The following is a 21,011-nucleotide window of genomic DNA, read 5'->3' as shown; positions in this document are numbered from 1 at the left end:
ATAGAAAATCTAACTAAAAAAGCAAGAGTTTAAAAATCCAAAATAGTTTTGGGATTTTCAGAAAACGAGTGTGGTTGTATACACACATTCATTAAGAATGGTTATATCATTGTTAATTTTACATCACTGTTTATATACTTTGACTTCCTAGACTCATCTCAGTGTCAGTTAACAAATGGCATTCAACTTTGGTGCACATGCTGACTCTATTTCCAGGCAAACAATATACATGCAGGTATAAACTTGCTCATCTGGAATCTTGGAGGTTTGTTTCCAAGAGCAGAGCCTCTAGAAGGTCTCAACTAGACCCAGAGATACAGGATTATCTCTACTCCTCCAAGGGCTTAAGTAATTCCATTATGGAACTAAGACTTTGCCACAACTACTGATGTCAAGGCCTAAGGGGAAAAAGCCGAAAAAAAAATTGGGAAAAAAATTATCCTACCCAGAACATTTTGGAAATCCCTATTTTGGCCATACAAGAGGAAATCTTAATATTTATTTCACATAGCTATTGTTTAGGCTTAAATGAGATAGCTACATTCCAGTGATGTCCAATCACTGGTCCTTATTAAATGTTAATGAATGTTGGTTCTCTTCTTTTTATTAATAATACTAATTTCAAAATCCTGTTTTCTCCCAGAATGTTCTTATTTTCAGTTAAACTTGCAAGTTTCTGACTATCTCATATGCGGTAGTTTTTATAAACTACCAAATTACTTACATATTTTTTATCCTAAAATAGTAATAGAGATTTTTAGAAGATCAAGGGTCGACAAACTCTGGCCCATAGGCCAAATCTGGTTTCAACCTGATTATTATACAGCCTCTTTCCTGAGAATGGTTTTTATAATTTATAATTTTGATGATCATAAACAAAATGAAGAATATCATGTGACCTCAAAGTCTAAGACATTTAGTATCTGGCCCTTTGACTCCTGGTTTTGATCAATAAAAGAATAATGCTAAATAAGAAACTACTATATTTACGTGTACATATTTCAGTTTCCCATTCTTTTTTTTTTTTTTTTTTTTAAGAGATGGGGTCACATGGCCGGGCACAGTGGCTCACGCCTGTAATCCCAGCACTTTGGGAGGCTGAGGTGGGTGGGTCACGAGGTCAGGAGTTCAAGACCAGCCTGGCCAACATGGTGAAACCGTGTCTCTACTCAAAATACAAAAATGAGCCAGGCGTGGTGGCGCACACCTGTAACCCCAGCTACTCAGGAGGCTGAGGCAGGAGAATGGCTGGAACCCAGGAGGCAGAGGTTGTGGTGAGCCGAGATTGCGCCACTGCACTCCAGCCTGGGTGATAGAGCGACACTCCATCTCAAAAAAAAAGAGATGGGTCACACTCTTTTGCTCAGTCTGGGTGGGATGCAGTGGCACAATCACAGCTCACTGCATCCTCAAGGGATCCATCCTGGGCTCAAGGGATCCTCCTGTCTCAGCCTCCCAAGTAGCTGGAACTATAGGTGCGAGCCATCATGCTTGGCTAATTTAAAAATTTTTTTTTTGTAGAGACAGGGTTTCACCATCTTCTCCAGGCTGGTCTTGAACCCCTGGGCTCAAGTGATCCTCTTGCCTTGGCCTCCCAAAATGCTGAGATTACAGGAGTGAGTCACTGTGCTTGGCCAGTTTCCCATTCTTGTAGAAAATTTCTAAAAAAATATTTCCCTTACAGCTTCAAAGTTAAAATTGTCCACACTAAGCAGAACATGTTATTATTTGCTATTAGTCAATGGCCTAACTTGCCATTTCAAAAGTAATTTATCCTCCTCAGAGATTTGGGGAATGGGGATCAGGAGAATTTAATCCAAAAAAATCTCCAGGTTGTTGTCAACATAGAAACATTGTTTCAAATTTAGATAAGAATGAACTGGCCTGAGATGTAGGATGTGTGTTAATTACTATCTTTGACTTTGCATGATGCTGTCCTTGAAATACAGTCAGAAAGAAGTTCAATCACTGGGAGGTGCCCTGGCTTATATTGTTCACTGTTCATTTCAACTGAATTTTAGACTATTAGTAATGTTTTGTCTCTTACCAGTGCCTTGTCTGCAGGAGTGGTGAGCCGGCTGTAGTAATGAATTCTCTTGTTCATGGCAGAGGCATGGTCACTAACCCTCTGAATGACATGATTCACATTCACGATGTTTGTAGGCTCTATACAGAAAGGCCTACAAAGGGAATATACACTTGACAGAAAGTGTTCAGCCAAAAATTCTGGAAGTCAGCCTTTGAAGAAAATAACTTCTTATCCTCCATTAGTAATGGGATGCACAAAGGCAAGGCATTGACTTCTCACTTTTGGTGCAAACAGAAAATGTCACAAAAGAAGTATTATCCTATCCACAGAATAAAGCTTTTGTCTCATAACACTTTTACTTTAAGCACACTTTTTTGTAATCTTCAGGAATTTAGCAACCGAGAAGACAAAACAGAAAGAACTTAAAACAGTTATTAAAAAGAAATATAGCAGCTATCAATTTCCAACAATGAAACTTAAGACAGCTTTGAATAGTCTCTCAAAAAAGCTTTTGGCACTAAATCAGAGAAATTATGGACTAAAATGTCCCTCTCCTGAAGAGTCTCTACTCCTTCCTTATGGGCCCAAGTTATTTCTTATGATAAACAGAATTCTTATTCCTTGGTTCATGTATTAAGGATTAGTGACCTCAACTATCAGATCCCTTATGAGACTTATCCAACTCAGTATAAAATGGAACATCATGACAATGGAGATATTTTGCCTCATTCTACTTTTTGCGGATTTTAGTAACATACCCTTTTATTTATATACATGCTTCCTTTCCACGTCTGCATCCTAATCAACTGCAGATTTTGGTGTTCAATCATCCTTTTCAGTCATCAACCTCTTCAGTTCCTTTCTGAAACTCCCTCATTTTCTTCTGAAGTTTCCAGTAATATACTATCCAAAATGAAAAGACCAGGCAGAGTTTTATCAAAAGACTGTATCCCTCTGCTGATTCTTAGGCTCCTTGAAATCATAAGTGACACTGTGCCCCAAATTGCACATAATTTGCCATTTCAGGCACAGATCCAAAGAAAGAAGAAAAAAATTCCAGATTTATCATTGGTTCCACATAACTCCTCTATACTTATGGTTCTGAAAGAAACTTAAAATGTAGTAACATATGGTAACCATTTCTGGAGATACTGTTAATCTAATCTTTTTTTTTTTTTTTTTGAGACAGAGTCTCACTCTATCACCTAGGCTGGAGTGCAGTGGCGCGATCTCAGCTCACTGCAACCTCCACCTCCTGGGTTCAAGCAATTTTCTGGCCTCAGCCTCCAGAGTAGCTGGGACTACAGGTGTGCACCACCATGCCTGACTAATTTTTGTATTTTTAGTAGAGACAGGATTTCACCATGTTGGCCAGGCTGGTCTCCAACTCCTGACCTCAGGTGATCCACCTGCCTTGGCCTCCCAAAGAGTTGGGATTACAGGCATAAGCTACCTCACCCAGCCGTTAATCTAATCTTGTGGGAAGTACTTGAAAAACCAAGTGACTGAACATTTAATTTCTGCTATTTTTCTTATTAATTCTGTGATATTTGAGAAATGGTAGCAGAGGTGTTAAACTTAGTTTTATCTCTCTAGTTAGCATACAGAATCTTTGAATCTTTTATTATTTGTTCTCTACCGCAAAACCTAAATATGCTGGGTACTATATAGGTCAACTCAATGAATATGTAAATAGAGCACTTATAGAGCAAATATGTGGATAAAGGGATCAATATGACATATTATATATACTAGTGCTGTGGTTTGAATATGTCCCCCAAAGTTTATGTGTTGGAAGAAAATCTCCAATGTAACAGTCCCAACAGTGGGACCTTTAAGAGGTGATTAGGTCATGAGGGCTCTGAGTTCACAAACAGATTAATGACGTTATCTTGGGAGCAGGTTAATATCATAGGAGTGGGATCCTGGTAAAAGAATGAGTTCAGTTCCCTTCCTTCCCCCTACCTTCTCTCACGTACTCTTTGGCCCTTCCACAATGTGGTGATAAGCAAGAAGTCCCTCCCTACATGTGGGCCCTTTGACCTTGGACTTCCCAGTCTCCAGAACTATAAGAAATAAATCTCTGTTCTTTTAAAATTACCCAGTCTCAGGTATTCTGTTACAGCAGAATAAAAGGAACTAAGACAATAAGCATATTATTGTTAAGTGAATTAAGTGGTGTCAATATATTTCAAAGAGATATAATAAAAATGAATGGATCAGAAGCTGAAAAAGCAATCCCTACTTGTAAATTTGGTAGTCTGCTGTAACTACCAATTATCCCAAAGCATTATGATGTCCAATATAATTTGCATCTCCACTATGACACTCAGTGGTACTAAAAAGCAACATAAAAATATTTATATCTGGCAGATGGTTTAATTATACCTGGGGTCACACTCTATAGTGCATTCTCTTTTTGCTTTGCAAAAATGATGCCCTACAAAATTCAAGAAAGAATGATAGCTTTAATACCAACATAAGGCAAAGATTGAAACTAGTCATGGATTACCAAAAGAGACTGATAAATATCATACTGATAGAAAGAGATGTAGATGTTCTACTGCTAGCCTTTTACTTTAAAAATTCAATATTATTGGTTCCAACCACTAAGTTGGTTTGAGGCCTGCTTGCTGAAAAGCAGTCAGGAAGTGCTAAATTTCTTGGCTCCTGGTTTCTTACAGAAGTGTTAACTGTACCAGTTTAGTTGGCTTGACTACTCTGAGGGCAGAATGACTCTGAAAGTTTTTCTTTTCCAACAGTTTTCATCGAGATGCTGAGTGCCTGTTCAAACAAATATTTTGGAATCTTTTCAAAACAGATTCTCTTCAAAAAATATACAACAGCATATTTAACTGAATTATTAGAAACATATGCTTAAAGCTTCATTTGGGAAGAAAAAATATAAACTATATTTTTAAATTGAACTTTAGTTGGATCTGAAAACACTTTTAAAATTAAACAATACTATACAGAGAACAATATTCAGAATAAGACTTTTGAAACTTGGGCTTTCTTTTTTTGAACATAGTTTCACATTACTGCTCCCTATCAATGTTACTTCTCATTTGAAATGTAGTTCAGCTGTGCCACACTAAAAATAAAGAAGTCATATTTGTCTTACCTTATAAATATTTATGGTCATGCCACAGAAAAAAATGCTTTTAATATTAAGCAAAACGTACAAAATATTTTAAAATATGAGTCAAACCTCATATTTTCATTTAATACATGTATAAACAGAGAAACCTTATTTCTACCTAACACCTTTTCTAGGTTCCACTCCTTAAATTCCTTAAAAATTTTTGGCTTATACATCTGTCTCCACCCTCCTACTGACCAGTTATGCTTCTCTGAAATTTAATAACAATGCCATCACTCTTAAGAAGGTCTGTACCCCAAATGAGGTACAAAACCAGGTACAACTGAATTCAGTATTTAGGGATATACAGACAATAAAACTATTATAAAGCATAGGGAAATTATTATACAAAGTCAAGATAGTGGTCATCCCTAGGGAGGATGGAGGATGTGTTTGGTGAAGGACACATGGAGAACTTTTAGGTTACTGCTGTGTTTTGACCTTATGTTGCTTGGATGGGTGTTGGCTTTATTATTCTTTCTTTCTTACTTTCTTTTTGAGACAGGATTTTACTCTATTGCCTAGGCCAGAGTGCAGTGGCATTAACATGGCTTACTGCAGCCTCAGCCATCTGGGCTCAAGCAACTTTCCTGCCTCAGCCTCAGCCTCCCAAGTATCTGGGACCACAGGCGCACACCACCATGCCCGTCTAATTAAAAAAAATTTTTTTATAGAGACAGGGTCTCGCCATATTGCCCAGGCTGGTCTCAAACTTCTGGCACAAGCAATCCTCCTGTCTTGGCCTCCCAAAGTGTTGGGATTATAGGCAAGAGTTACCGTACTGGCCTATAAATTTCTTAAATTGTACATATACAATGCACTTCTTTGTACATGTGATATATCAAAGATAAGCCTTTAAAAATAGATTTTAAGTGGACACATCCTTTCAAAATTTAGTAGAGAGATTGAGAGAGACTCAAAAATATTTTGTATCATACAGAAATTTATTGGTTATGTTGTGGCAAACTTAAACAAGCTACCTATTTTTCTTCTACAAGAAACAACTGCTCCGAATTTGAAGACTTTTTCTACGACGACACATAGGTGTCAATAGTATGCTACGTAGGTACACAGCAGACATTAAAAACAAAAACAACCCCATCCCATATACTTAATTTATCTCCCTTCAAGATAAAGATGGTATTTTAATCGTCTGAGAAAGTAGTTGCTTTAAAAAAAAAACATGTTACACAAAGAACATTCTGATAATAAATGTTTAGAAATGTTTCCATTGTTAGATGGTTTTATTGCTGAACATGTCCGTCACCAATAAAAACTCCCATCTGCAATTTCACACACATGGATTCAAAATTTTCTAAGATTTAAAAACTTCCAAATGAAGAATTTAAATGGTCTTTGAACCTGACATTAAACATGACAGAAAAATCAAAGTAATAATTATAATTCTAAAGCAAATTGCACTACCAGTGTCCAGGTATTTACTCCATGTAATGCAAGTATTAATACTAATATTTTAATTGAAAAGTGTGCAGAAGTATAACAATGTTTAGAAATCAGTGAAATTAAATACTCAACATACTTCAAATGTGGAAATTTACAAACATTATAAAGTATCAAATAAAACATTAATATATAAAAACTTAAACATTAAAAAATAAAAACATAAACATTAAACAGTTATGATTCTAATGTAAAGTATTCAATATGACTGTATGCAATGCTTCTTTACCCTCTGTAAACTTCCACCCAGTGTGTCTTTCAAAATGACACCTCTCAAGTAATCAGTCCAGAAAGACGTCAGGACCTTCCTAAAGTGTTTAGTACTCCTCCAATGGAACTTTCAGATCAGCTAGGCAGCTCCTTCACTCTGTACAGAAGCTACTGAATTGTAGGTCTTTTTTTGTTTGTTTGTTTTGAGATAGGATTCCATTGTGTCACCCAGACTAGAGTACCGTGGTGCGCTGATAGCTCGCAGCAGCAACAAGAGGCTCAAGTGATCCTCTTGCCTCAGCCTCCCAAGAAGCTAGGACTCCAGGTGTGCACCACCGTGCCCAGCTAATTAAAAAAAAAAATTTTTTTTTTTTTTTTGGTAGAGATGGGGCTGTTATGTTGCCCAGGCTGATCTCAACTGATCCTCCTGCCTCTGTCTCCCAAAATGCTGGAATTACAGGTGTGAGCCAACATGCCTGCCCAAGAATTGTTCTGTCTATCAACTCTTCTCCTTCCCCCAACAGAGAGACTTGCCACCTTCTGAGGGGTCCCTCTAAATCAATACTTTTTTTTTCTTTTGTGTGTGTGTGTGTGTGTGTAGTGTGTTGGGAGGGAGGGTAGTGGCTGGAACAATTGGGTGGTAAAGTAGAGCTAGGAGGGTGTCAGAAATGAAGGGGAAGGCAGAAAAGTAGAAGAGAGGAGAGCTTAGGGGACAGGCTAGAGAGAAAAACTCAGACTAGACAGAAAACCACAAAAGGTGAACAAGGTTACTGGTTTTTTTTTTTTTTTTTTTTTTGAGACAGTCTTGTTCTGTCTTGCCCAGGATGGAGAGCAGTGGCACAATCTCAGCTCACTGCAGCCTCCACCTCCCGGGTTCAAGCAATTCTCCTGTCTCAGTCTCCTGAGTAGCTGGGACTATAGGCATGTGCCACCACACCCAGCTAATTTTGTATTTTTAGTAGAGACAAGGTTTCACTATGTTGGCCAGGCTGATCTCAGGCTCCTGACCTCAGGTGTGCCACCCGCCTTCGCCTCCCAAAGTGCTGGGATTACAGGCATGAGCCACTGTGCCCAGCCAATTACTGGTTGTTTCTAAATTAACAGTATTAAATCAATGAAAACACTAGTATTTTGAGCTTAAAAAATAGCATGGAATACTAAATATACAAACTAGTACTGCAATCACTAACTGTAAGAATTGAATGATATTATGGAGGATGAAAATTCATCATGCAAATTTCAACAAAAAACATCACATGTAATTGTTGGATAAGACTGAAATGAACTTTTTTTTTTTTTTTTTTTTTTTTGAGACAGGGTCTTGCTCTGTCACCCAGGTTAGAGTGTAGTGGCGGTATGATCATCGGCTCACTATTACCTTGAACTCCTGGGCTCAAGTAATCCTCCTGCCTCAGCCTCCCGAGTAGCTGGGACTACAGGCATGTGCCACATGCCTGATTAATTTTTTAAATTTTTTGTAGAGATGAGGTCTTGCTATATTGCCCAGGTTGGTCTTAACTCCTGGCCTCAAGTAATCCTCCTACCTTGGCCTCCCAAAATGTTGAGATTACAGGCATGAGCCACTGTGCCTGGCCTGGAGTAAACTTTGAATCAGTTTAAATTACTGTGTGAAAAACTATTAAAAAATAAAGACTATTACAATGTTAAAGTGAAAACAAAAAATTGACTATACTGCCAATAAATCAAATTTAAAGTTAATTTTATCAAGATTGATTATGTCTTTCTAATAATTAAAAATTTCTATTATGTTTTATAGAGAATATAATATGTAAGTATAGAAGTATATGTACATAATTTGCAAATGAATATGTGCATGCACACACACATAAGCAGTCTCATTTTTTTAAGATTGTTATTTTTTTTTTAACTAAGTGGCATGGTGAAAAAGCTTTTGAAGAAAGTAAATGTTAATAAACACTTGGTTGAAGATTATGAGTTCTCTGTTTTAGAATTCCAAACTGTTACTTAGCTGAAAGAAAACAACTTCATCAACAACATATAGACAAAGAACTTGACCTGAAAATTAATTCTCCGGCCCGTGTATTTTATTACAGATTCTGCTGAGAATAAATTTCAAAATTCTTTTCAATGCAATTTATGTTCTTAAATTTTGGTTTTAAAAAAATCCATTAATTTTTAAAAATTCTACTATGCTGAGAATCTCTTATTTTTATGTCTACAAAATGATCAGTAAAAGAAATGCAAGTTTTTAGTTTTTTTTTTTTTTAAATAGCAGCAGCACTGGAATGAGGCTTAAAGAATTCTATAAACAACAGAAACATTTTAACCAAGTTAAGATGCTTCCATTTTTCTCTAGGTTGATGTAAACAGTAACACCACCACCACCACTGCAACCACTCCATTCCATCTACTATCTAGAAACAGCAGTTCCAAATGGGAAATGGTGAGTGACATTCCACAAAGGAAAATTAGGAATGTGGAAAAAATTCCCAAGTGGGAAAGTTTTCCAAGCAGCTTCTCCTTTTATCCACTTTATTAGGATGTCAAAATAAATCACAAATTGTCTCAATCCACTTAAGTGCAATAAGTTAAGAGTATTATTAACTTAATATTTTGAAATAAAGAGCATGTCTTAATTATAAATAAAGAGTAACTGTAATGCCATGCCAGTTATTACTCTCCTCCTTACACAAACCCACCAGAACAATTTCTGGAAAATTAATAAAATTTCCAGTTTCATAACCCAATTCCCCATGGGGGAAATAAAAGTGGGGAATAAGAAAAATGCCAGGCTAGCATTTTAACTAAAATTTCCTATCCTTAAAAACTAGAAAGACAATGAAAGACAGTAAAGGTTTCAGTGTATATATATATAGAGAGAGAGAGAGAGAGAGAGATACATTTTATTTTTAATACTGTACATAGATGTGATGCAAACGAAACACATCTACTCCTTAAACAGATCACCAAAGAAAAGTAGACTCTTTCTTGTTCCTTTCCCATATCTTAATGCTATAGTTTGAGTGTGTTCCCTCCAAAATTAAGGCATTGCCAATGTGATGATATTAAGAGATGGGGCCTTTAGGAGGTGATTAGGCCGGGAGGGGTCCCCCCTCATTAAGGCCCTTACAAAAGAGGCTTAGCATAGCATTTGGCTAGCTTGTTCTTCAGCTCTTCTGACATGGATGACACAGCAACAAGGCCCGTGTCAGATCAAATGCCAGTGCCTTGATCTCAGACTTCTCAGCTTCCAGAATTGTGAGAAATAAATTTCTGTTCTTTATAAATTACCCAGTCTCAAGTATTCCTTACACAGCACCAAATGGACTAAGGCACTTAAGGAAAGGATTCTACACATCAAGCCTTAGAAATCCTCATCATAGCTCTCAAGAAAGGCAGACAGACAAAGAGAAATTCTGCTTTACCACTGGAAAGACACTGTCAACAAATGGTTTACACAAACTGGTCATTCAAAAGATGATGGCTGTATTTTCAATCCAGATGGCAAATATTGTAGTAGCCTGATCAGAATCTATTGCTAGTCGCATTCTGCAGATCAATCCCAGAATAACAGAACAGATAAAGGCAACAGCTCAAAGTGAAACCTGCCCTGCCAACTGGCTCCTATCAACTAATTTTTATCCATAGGAAAGTTTTACAAACTAAATATGAGATATTTTAGGAAAAAAAGAAAAAAGTAGTGCTAGAAAGTATATGCTGAAATAAGAACTTTCACACATTGCTAGTAGAAGTATAAGTTGGCACAATGTTTCTAGAAAGCAATTTGCAATATATATTATGAACCTTAATTCTGTTCATACCATTCATTATAATACTTATATCTTTGAGACTCTGTTAGAAAGAAATCAAAATATGATATAAAAATTATGCAGAAAGCTGCTAATAACCGCATTTAAAATAATTAAAAATGTAAACATTTTAATATTAAAACACTCTTAAATTATGTATATTTAAATTTAAGATGATATTTAGAAAGAATTCCTAATACGGAAGAGTGCTTGTAAAACAAATTTCTTCTTTTGGCATTTCAGTGAGTCTTAAGGACAATTTTTATCATACAACTTTTTACTACTGTTTGAAAGCCAGTACTTTCCCCTTATCTATCATTCTTAGCTTCAGTCTCTACCCTTATGGTTTATGGCAGTTAAAATCTTTGGATGACCTTGCCAAAGGACTGCAGGTTTGCTTCAGGGTTTAGGAGAGGCTGGAGACTGTTTTGCTGTTTTGTTGTCCAAAGAGCCATTTTGATCAGAACATTTTTTATTAGAACTGTGGGGGTAGACTGAAATAAAGGTGAACGAGCCTGACCTTTTTATTAACTTCCTCAGAAACAAGGCAAGAGGTATCCCTATGGGTGTCACAGCAGTACGAAGTACAAGTCCCTATGGTTGCTGACATTAGAGTCCTTCTGTGCAGACCAGGGGTCGGTACACTATGGCCTGATAAAACAAATCCAAGCCCATGTCCTGTTTTAATAAATGTCCTGTTTTTGTAAATAAAATTTTTACTGGAACACAGCCAGGCCCATGCACTTATGTTTTGTCTATGGCTACTTCCACTCCACAATGGCAAAGTTGAGTCCGTATGCCCACAAAGCCTAAAGTATTTACTAACGTGTCCTTTATAGAAAAAAATTTACCAACTCCTGTCCTAGACCATCTTAAGGCCCCCTTAAGGACTCAGATCTGGAAAAGAGTCTTCCACTCTCCTCCTTGACGGGCAAAGGAGATGAATGAGGGAGGAGCCTACATGCCCTTAACAGATCCATGCCAGGGAGCATCTGAATAGGTTTTTCCTTTAGTAATATTTATAACCAGATGTCCCTAGGTGTCATTAGGCTTAATCCCTTGCAAAATTTACCTCTCACATTTAAAAACAAAAGCCAAACAAAAAATCCTCAACTTCAGCCAAAACAACTACAATAAATGTTCTTGCACAGAGCAGCACCTGCACAGAAACCTTCCCAAGGCACCTGGTCATCAATATTACATATGGCCTCATTCCACTCCTGGTACAACCAGAACCTATAGCATAGTCACTCACAGGAGTATGCCACAGGATTCTTGGTAATGCTAGTACAGGATGAGTTCAATTTGTATTTTTCCTAATGAAAAATGAGTTCTAAATATATACATGTATAGGCTGGGTGTGGTGGCTCATGCTTGTGATCCCAACATGAGGACTGATTGAGGCCGGGAGTTCAAGAACAGCTTGGGGAACACAGCAAGGCCCTTTCTCTACAAAAAATAGAAAAAGCAGCCAGGCATCCTGACATGCACTTGTAGTCTCAGCCTCCAGGGAGGCTGAGGCAGGAGGACTGCTTGAGCCCAGGAGTTCAAAGTTACAAGGTGCTATGATCGTGCCACTGCACTCCAGCATGGCATGAGACCATGCCTCAAAAACAGACAAACGTGTATGTGTTTATACACATAAAATTAAGTATTTAGCACCCCTTATTTTTTGCTAGGTATCCATCTCCCCCACTGGAGGGTGGAGCTGTGTTTCAGTAAAGCTGTATTTGAGTAAAGTGTCTGGCAAACAGAAGGAACATAATGTTTGCTGACAAAAAAATAGAAGAAGGAAGGAAGGCAGGCAGGCAGAGGAGGAAAAGAGGGAGGGAGGGAGGGAAGAAAGATGGCAGGGAGGTGGGGAAGAAGAGAAGAAGAGAGGGAAGGAGGCAGGCAGACAGACAACTAGCAAATAACTTGCAGAAGTAATGATGGCATGTAATATAAATTTAAAATGAAAAAGCAGCACAATAAATTACATATACTATGTGATCTCACCTAAAAACATCATAGAAAAGAAGGCTAGGAGTAAATACAGTAAATATACCAAAAGGTTTTTTTGTTTGTTTTACAGATGAGGTCTCATGATGTTGTCCAGGTTGGAGTGCAGTGGCTATTCACAGGCACGATCATAGTGCACTGTGGACTCAAACTCCTCGGCTCAAGGAATCCTCTTGCCTTAGCCTCCTGAGTAGCTGAGACTACCAAGGTAATTTAAACAAAGTTTTAAGAAAATGAGTTTTTCATTTTGTATATACCATTTTTATCCTAAGTTATAGGAATGCCATATTTTCGGAATAATTTGTTCTCATTAGAAATGTAGCACATTGTCTACATTTAAGATAATCAAGAAGTTATTGAAGAAAATGAAATCACCTATCAGAAATAACCACTGTTAACATTTTAGTGCATTTCCTAGACACATATATGTACACACATGAATGAAATTAGTTTCATTTGCTTTCGAACTTCTCATAAAGTAGAATAATACAATATATATTTTTCTGTCTGACTTCTTTTGCCAACATTATCTTTGTGACATTCACCCATATTCTGTATGTAGCTACAGTCTGTTCATGTTCATAGCTGTATAACATTCCATTATATAAAAACACAACAATTTACTTATCCATTCCTGTGATGGGTATCTGGGTTTCTTTGGAGCTCTTATAAATCAATTCTAATTTATATTCTCTTACATGTCCCTTTGTGCAATGTGCATACATTTTTACTGATTATAAACGTGGTGTATACTCAATGGTAGCAGATAATTACAAACTCATTTCCAAAATGACTGTACTTATACTTGCTCTAGTACTATATGAGCATTCCCACTGTTCCACATTCTAGTCAACATTCATTATTGTCACTGATTTCTTAATTTGGGTACTGTAATTACAGAATTTCTATTTGATTCTTTTTGAAAAAACATTTTCCACAAATTTATTTTTTTCATATTTATCTCTAGTCACTGCCAAATTCTCAGTCTTATTTTCATTTCCTTGAACATGTTAAAGACAGTTCTTTAAAAGTCTGTTCCTGATAACTCCATTATCTGGATCACCTGTAAGTCTCTTTCTATTGTGTATTGAGTTTCTTAATTTCCAATCATCTTGTCCTGGCTTCTCTTACACTTGGCTAGTTTTTAGCAAGTTCCTGACATTGTAAATAAAAAAACTGTATAAATAACTTGAAACCTAAAGTATTTTCTTTAGAAAGAGTTTATATTGGCTTTGGGAAGTCAATTTGAGACAGGAGCAATCCTAGATCACCTTAATCCAGTTTGGGGGATTGAGATGAGTTAAAGTTGGGCTTCGGTTCCTGAAAGGAGGCCATTCTATTTCAAATTCATTCACATTTCTAGGCTGTAGCCTTTGGCCTTCCAACCTAAAGTTTACGTGAAGTCTCTCTTAGTGGACCCTGGATTCCAAATTTTCTTCCTCTAGCCCTATAGGCTGGCAAAGACTCTGGTTTTTGTTGTTGTTGTTATTGTTTGTTTGTTTGCTTTTCTGAGATGGAGTCTCACTCTGTCGCCCAGGCTGGAGTGCAGTGGTGCAATCTCAGCTCACTGCAGTCTCTACCTCCTGGGTTCAAGCGATTCTCCTGCCTCAGCCTCCCGAGTAGCTGGGATTACAGGCGCCTGCCACCATGCCCAACTAATTTTTGTATTTTTAATAGAGACAGGGTTTCACCATGTTGGCCAGGCTAGTCTCGAACTCCTGACCTCAGATGATTCACCTGCCTCGGCCTTCCAAGGTGCTGGGATTACAGATGTGAGCCACCACGCCTGGCCAAAAGCTCTGTTTTAAGCCTCTCAGCTAATAAACTGGAATTGGCAGATATTCTTGAGGAAATGCTGGGCTCTCCTTTCTGGCTTTGTCTTCTTCCTGATTTAGACCTCGGTATTCTACATTGTCTTATTAGTTGTCCTATGTCTTCAAGCATATTTTTAAAAACATTTTGTCAGCTTTTCTAGTTATTCTCAACAACTTGGTCAGCCCAAATTCCTTAATCTGTCAATTCACAGATTGATGACTGTACAGCCATCACCATAATCCATTTTAGAACATTTTTACCATCCCAAAAGAAGTCCCAGACCCCATTTTCCCCTTTCCCCAGCCCCTGGAAACCATTAATCTACTTTCTGTTTCTATGGCTTTACCGAATCTAGAAAGTTTATATAAATGGAATCATACAATATGTAGTCTTTTTTGTGTGGCTTCTTTCACACAGCATAATGTCTTCAAGGTTGATACATATTGTTGTTCATCAGTTGATGGACATTTGAGTTGTTTCCACTTTGACCATCATGAATGTTAGGAACATTTGTTTACAAGTATTTGTGTAGACATATGTTTTTAATTCTCTGGATAGATACCTAGAAGTAGAATTGCTAGGTCATATGACAGCTCTGTATTTAACATTTGAGGAGCTATCAAACTGTTTTCAAAAATGGCTGTACCTTTTTTTTTTTTTAACTTTTAAGTTCAGGGTTACACGTGCAGGATGTGCCTATGTACATAGGCAAACATGTGTGATGGGGGTTTGTTGTACAGATTATTTCATCACCCAGGCATTAAGCCTAGTATCCATCAGTTATTTTTCCTCATCCTCTCCCTCCTCCCACCCTCCACCTTCCAGTAAGCCCCAGTGTGTGTTGTTCCCCTCTATGTGTCCATGGTGTTCTTAATATTTAGCTCCCACTTAAAAGTGAGTACATGTGGTATTTGGTTTTCTGTTCCTCTGTCAGTTTGCTAAGGATAACGGCCTCTAGCTTCATCCATGTCCCTGCAAAAGACATGAACTCATTCTTTTTTATGGCTGCACAGCATTGAATGGTGTATGCATTTTCTTTATCCAGTCTATCATTGATGGGCCTTTTGGTTGATTCCATGTCTTTGCTATTGTAAATAGTGTTGCAGTGAACGTATGTGTACATGTATCTTTATAATATAACTATTTATATTCCTTTGGGTATATACCCAGTAATGGGATTGCTGGGTCGAATGGTATTTCTGTCTTTAAGTCTTTGAGGAATCACCACACTATCTTCCATAATGGCTCAACTAATTTACACTCCCACCAACAGTGTATAAGCCTTCCTTTTTCTCCAGAACCTCACCAGCATCTGTTACTTTTTAACTTTTTAATAATAACCATTCTGACTGGTGTGAGATGGTATTTCATTGTGGTTTTGATTTGCATTTCTCTAATGATCAGTGATATTGAGCTTTTTTTATATGCTTGTTGGCTGCATATATGTCTTCTTTTCAGAAGTGTCTGCCTATTCATTTCTTTGCCCACTTTTTAATGGGGTTGTTTTTTCCTGTGAATGTGTTTAACTTCCTTATAGATGCTGGATATTAGACCTTTGTCAGATACATAGTTTGCAAAAATTTTCTTCCACTCTGTAGGTTGTCTGTTTACTCTATTGATAGTTTCTTTTGCCGTGCAGAAGCTCTTTAGTTTAATTAGATCCCATTTGTCAATTTTTCCTTTTTTGCCATTTTTTTGGCATCTTCGTCATGAAATCTTTGCCTGTGCCCGTGTCCTGAAAGGTACTGCCTAGGTTGTCTTCCAGGGTTTTTATAGTTTTAGGTTTTATATTTAAGTCTTTAATCCATCTTGAGTTAATTTTTGTATATGGTTAAGGAAAGGGTCCAGTTTCAATTTTCTGTAAATGGCTACTCAGTTATCCCAGCACCATTTATTCAATAGGGAATATTTCCCCATTGCTTGTTTTTGTCAGGTTTGTTGAAGATCAGATAGTTGTAGGTGTTCGGTCTTATTTCTGGGTTCTCTATCCTGTTCCATTGGTCTGTGGGTCTGTTCTTGTACCAGTACCATGCTGTTTTGGTTACTGTACTCCTGTAATATAATTTGAAGTTGGATAGCATGATGCCTCCAGCTTTGTTTTTTGTTTTTTTTTTTTTTTTGCTTAAGATTGCCTTGGCTATTCAGGCTCTTTTATGGCTCCATACGTATTTTTAAAAGTTTTTTTCTAGTTCTGTGAAGAATGTCAATGGTAGTTTAATGGAAATAGCATTGAATCTATAAATTGCTTAGGGCAGTATGGCCATTTTAATGATATTGATTCTTCCTATCTATGAGCATATGAATGCTTTTCCATTTGTCTGTGTCATCTCTGATTTCTTTGAGCAGCAGTTTGTAGTTCTCCTTGTAGAGATCTTTCACTTCCCTAATTAGCTGTATTCCTAGTATTTTATTTTTTTATTATGTATTTATGTATTTATTTATTTTGAGACAGAGTCTCACTGTCGCCCAGGCTGGAGTGCAGTGGCGTGATCTCAGCTCACTGCAACCTCCGCCTCTTGGGTTCAAGAGATTCTCTGGCCTCAGCCTCCCAAGTGCTGGGACTATAGGTGCGTGTCACCATGTCCGGCTAATTTTTTGTATTTTTAGTAGAGACAGTGTTTCACTGTGTTAGCCAGGATGGTCTCAATCTCCTGACCTCATGATCCGCCCGCCTTGGCCTCCCAAAGTGTTGGGATTACAGGTGTGAGCCACTGCACCCGGCCGGTATTTTAGTTTTTTGTAGCAATTGTGAATGGGAGTTCATTCGAGATTTGGCTCTCGGCTTGACTGTTGTTGGTGTATAGGAATGCTAGCAATTTTTGCACATTGATTTTGTATCCTGAGACTTCACTGAAGTTGCTTATCAGCTTAAGAAGCTTTTGGACTGAGACGATACAGTTTTTTAGATATAGGATCACGTCATCTGCAAACAGGGATAGTTTGACTTCCTCTCTTCCTATTTGAATGAACTTTATTTCTTTCTCTTGCCTGATTGCTCTGGCCAGAACTTCCAATACTATGTTGAATAGGAGTAGTGAGGGAGGGCATCCTTGTCTTTGTACCATGTTTCAATCCCACCAGCAATGTATGAATTAGGGCATAATCTCTCTCTTTTTTTTTTTTTTTGAGACAGTCTCGCTCTGTTGCCCAGGCTGGAGTGCAGTGGCCCAATCCCGGCTCACTGCAAGCTCTGCCTCCCGGGTTCACACCATTCTCCTGCCTCAGTCTCCAGAGTAGCTGGGACTACAGGTGCCCGCCACCATGCCCGGCTCATTTTTTTGTATTTTTAGTAGAGACGGGGTTTCACTGTGTTAGCCAGGATGGTCTCGATCTCCTGACCTCGTGACCCGCCCGCCTCGGCCTCCCAAAGTGCTGGGATTACAGGCGTGAGCCACTGCGCCCGGCCCTAGGGCATGACCTCTTTAAGCAATTATTTTTAACATCCCATTTACAAGCCTTAATAAAATAGAAAATATATAACTACCTAGAGACATAATTTTTAAAAAATAAAAATAACTCTCACTATAATAGAAAAGAGAAACAAATGAAAATAACATAATGAAATTGTATTTTAACATGTAAATTCCCAGGCATAGCTACACTCAAAGACATAATAAAGAAGGCCAATGCTTGCCCCTATTTGAAATTAATAAGACAATTTAAGAGAAGTAAAACTAGAAGCCATTCTGTATATGAAGTATAGGTAAATAAAAAAGCAGAAGTTTTGATAGACATAAGTAAAAACTAGTGTTATTTTAAAAAGCTAGTGTTAGAATAAGTATCAGGTCAGATCTGTATACACTAAACAAAGATAAAAATAAACTTAGTTGAAGTAGTGATAATATACCAAGATAAACTATAAACTACTGAAGTAGAAAAAATAAGGAAGCATGATGTTCTAGCAAATGAACCAGGGCTTTTTATAAGTATAGCACCAAAACAATTCCCAATATGATTTTATAGAAAACATATCTCCTAACTTAAAATAAGGCATAGAAAAGCTATGTAATAGACTTCGGGGACAATTTCAGAATGAGACTAAAAAAAGTATCAGGCAAGTCAAAGATGCATAATCTCAATGTGTAATTTTCACACCAATTCCTTATCATTGGCCTATAGTCAGCCACTGAGCTATAACAAGACACTGGCATTTCATGTGCCTCCATCAATTCAATAATATTTGGTTTTAAGTCTGCTTGTTAAAAGAAGTTTCAAATCTCTTGTTATATACTTGCAATTGGTTTTACTGCTTTTATAGCATAATTATACTATTACACTAAAACCCTTTTGACTAAATATATACTTGGATGTGTTACAATATTGAGCAGACAGAGAACAATGCTAGCCCAACCCTTCATATTATTTCCTCCAAAAAACCCACACTTTTGATTTGGCCCTAAAGAGTACCAGTCAAACCCAACGAGGCTCCCTCTTTCTTCAGGCTTCTCTAATACAGTCCCCAACTTACAGCAGTTCAACTTATGATTTTTTGACTTTATGATGGTTTTATCTGGGTATTAAATGCATTTTCAACTTAGGATATTTTTGGCTTATGATGGGTTTATCAGGAACACCCCAAAATAAGTGGAGAAGCATCATAATAATAATGAGACAGGAAGAAAAGATGATAAAGCAAAACTAACTTCCAGGCAAGTAAACAAATAGTAAAATCAATTAGAACAGATTGATCTAGGAAAGAAAGAAGCCACTCAGGCAAGCAATTATGGATACAAAAGGGCAATTAAGCAAACAAAACTATTTGAAAAGAGAGGAAGAAAGAAAAATATATAAGGACAATGAATTTGAAAGAATAAAAGGATTCTAATGGGACTAGAAATAAGATCCCAGTCTAACAAAGTTTGTATTTAGATTTTTTTTGTTTTTGTAGAAATTTGCTAAGTTTTGCATATATCTCGCTATGTTGCCCAGGCTGGTCTCAAACTCCCGGCCTCAAGCAATCCACCTCCCTCAGCCTCCCAAAGTGCTGGGATTACAGGTGTAAGCCACTGTGCCTTGTCTGTATTTAGATTTAAGGCATCTCTGACTCTAAGGCCAGGATTTGCTAAACACTCTTCAAGTGTTTAGCAAAAAGACAGTTCCTTTGAGGAAAAGTAACGGTGGAAAGTTGGAGAGAAGAGAGGGAGGCCCAAGTGTGAGAGAATGGAAGGGAAAGAGGATGGAGAAGGGTATAAAAGTAATACAACTAGCAAGTTGGCCATCCGCACTAGCCACTGATTAATGACCAAGGTCCTAGTTCATCTGTTTAACACTGATGTCAAGTTCCTCAAAATATAATTTATACAACTCTGGAAACCACCCCTCCTGGGAAAACTACTTTTCTGTCTTTTGTTGAACATCTGTATAATCCCAGCTATGAAACCATCAAGCCTCAATTACTTCCAATCACTGTCACTGGGCCAGGATCTATCTACTGTTACCTATTAATAGATAAACTCTTCACTTTGCCTTAGTAAATATCATTTTACTAGATGTACTAGATTCCCCAAAGGAACTTTTTCTAAAGTGCTAAGAGGACAATCTGAGATGTGCAGTTAGAGATGTCTTAAATCTAAACATAAACTTGTTAGACTGCGACCTTATTTACAATCCCATCAGAATCCTTTTATTCTCTCAAATTCTTTGTCCTTATATATTTTTCCTTCTTCCTCTCTCCTAAGACCTCAAGTACCAAAAAGAGTCAACTTAGGCTGCTCTATAGTGACAGTATTAGTGACAGGTAAAACAGAAAGACCAATTTACAGATGTGCACACTAGAGGACATTATAAAAAAGAGTGCCACAGCATACCTAGGTTGTTTGAAGGGCAGTAGGAATGCTGCCTGTACCCCACTTGGCTTATCAGAGCACCTGAAATGTTCTCAGTTAGAAAAATCTTGAAACTTTTGGTTAGGACTTCATATTTACCGGATTCTCCATGTTAAAATGCAAATAGCCATGGAAATGTAATAGACTAAGTCTCTGACATATCCAATTGTTTACCATTATAATACCAAGCTGACAACAGAGCCCTGGAGGGAATAGGACAGATAAGTACTGGTGAATAAGGGGCAGAAGAAAAATATGGTTTACAAAGAATTGCCTAAGGGGTTAAGTCTGAATGAATTCCTGCCCTGGGTAATACTGGGCATACAGAGAAGGATATGAAATCCCTAGGCCCTGGGGAAAATGGAAGAAGAGGAAACAGAGATAGAGAAAGACTGAAAAACCAGAGAAGCTCAAAAACAAATTAACTATTTCACAATCTGTTTGTAGGCTAGCTGGATGGTCAACTTCCCCAGGGCATAGTCCGAGAATAGCAGCAATCCTGAATATGTAGCAACATCAAGCAATACTGAAAATCAGGTTCTATCTTTGGCTACCAGAAAGCCTGAGAAAAACAGGAAAATAACCTCTTAGACTGGTACTTGCTAATGGAATGTAGCACATATATCAAGATAGGAGATTTCTAAACCTTTCTGTCCCTCCACTCACACTCCTTATTCCACCCCCAAATCAGGGGGAAAACTGGTGGGGGAGGGGTATGCAGAATAAAAAGTAGGCCT

The 21,011-nt window shown here is 37.5% G+C and overlaps 1 protein-coding gene across 38 annotated transcripts in view; it reads right to left on the bottom strand.

Moving 5' to 3' along the window:
• SLC38A9 (solute carrier family 38 member 9) overlaps positions 1-21,011 on the bottom strand; it is an 84,179-nt gene that overhangs the window by 44,547 nt on the left and 18,621 nt on the right. For 17 of the 38 annotated variants that reach the window (XR_010156922.1, XR_010156923.1, XR_010156921.1 and 14 more), the window contains one exon: positions 2,048-2,180. The exons of 2 other annotated variants lie outside the window; for them this stretch is intronic. Coding sequence is in view for 32 of the 36 variants with exons in the window: in XM_009449151.5 (XP_009447426.3) it covers positions 2,048-2,180 (133 nt within the window). In the remaining 4 variants the exon portion in view is untranslated. Of the gene's footprint in view, positions 1-2,047; positions 2,308-2,787; positions 2,933-4,711; positions 4,814-21,011 lie in introns of all 38 variants that reach the window. 19 more of the 38 variants (XM_063810463.1, XM_063810470.1, XM_063810465.1 and 16 more) reach the window with 8 other exon arrangements.

The sequence above is a fragment of the Pan troglodytes genome, chromosome 4 (genome assembly GCF_028858775.2).
Source record: "Pan troglodytes isolate AG18354 chromosome 4, NHGRI_mPanTro3-v2.0_pri, whole genome shotgun sequence".
Taxonomy (NCBI): Eukaryota; Metazoa; Chordata; class Mammalia; order Primates; family Hominidae; genus Pan; species Pan troglodytes.
Note: the sequence above shows the minus strand (reverse complement) of the source record. Positions and strands in the feature narration are given on the sequence as shown.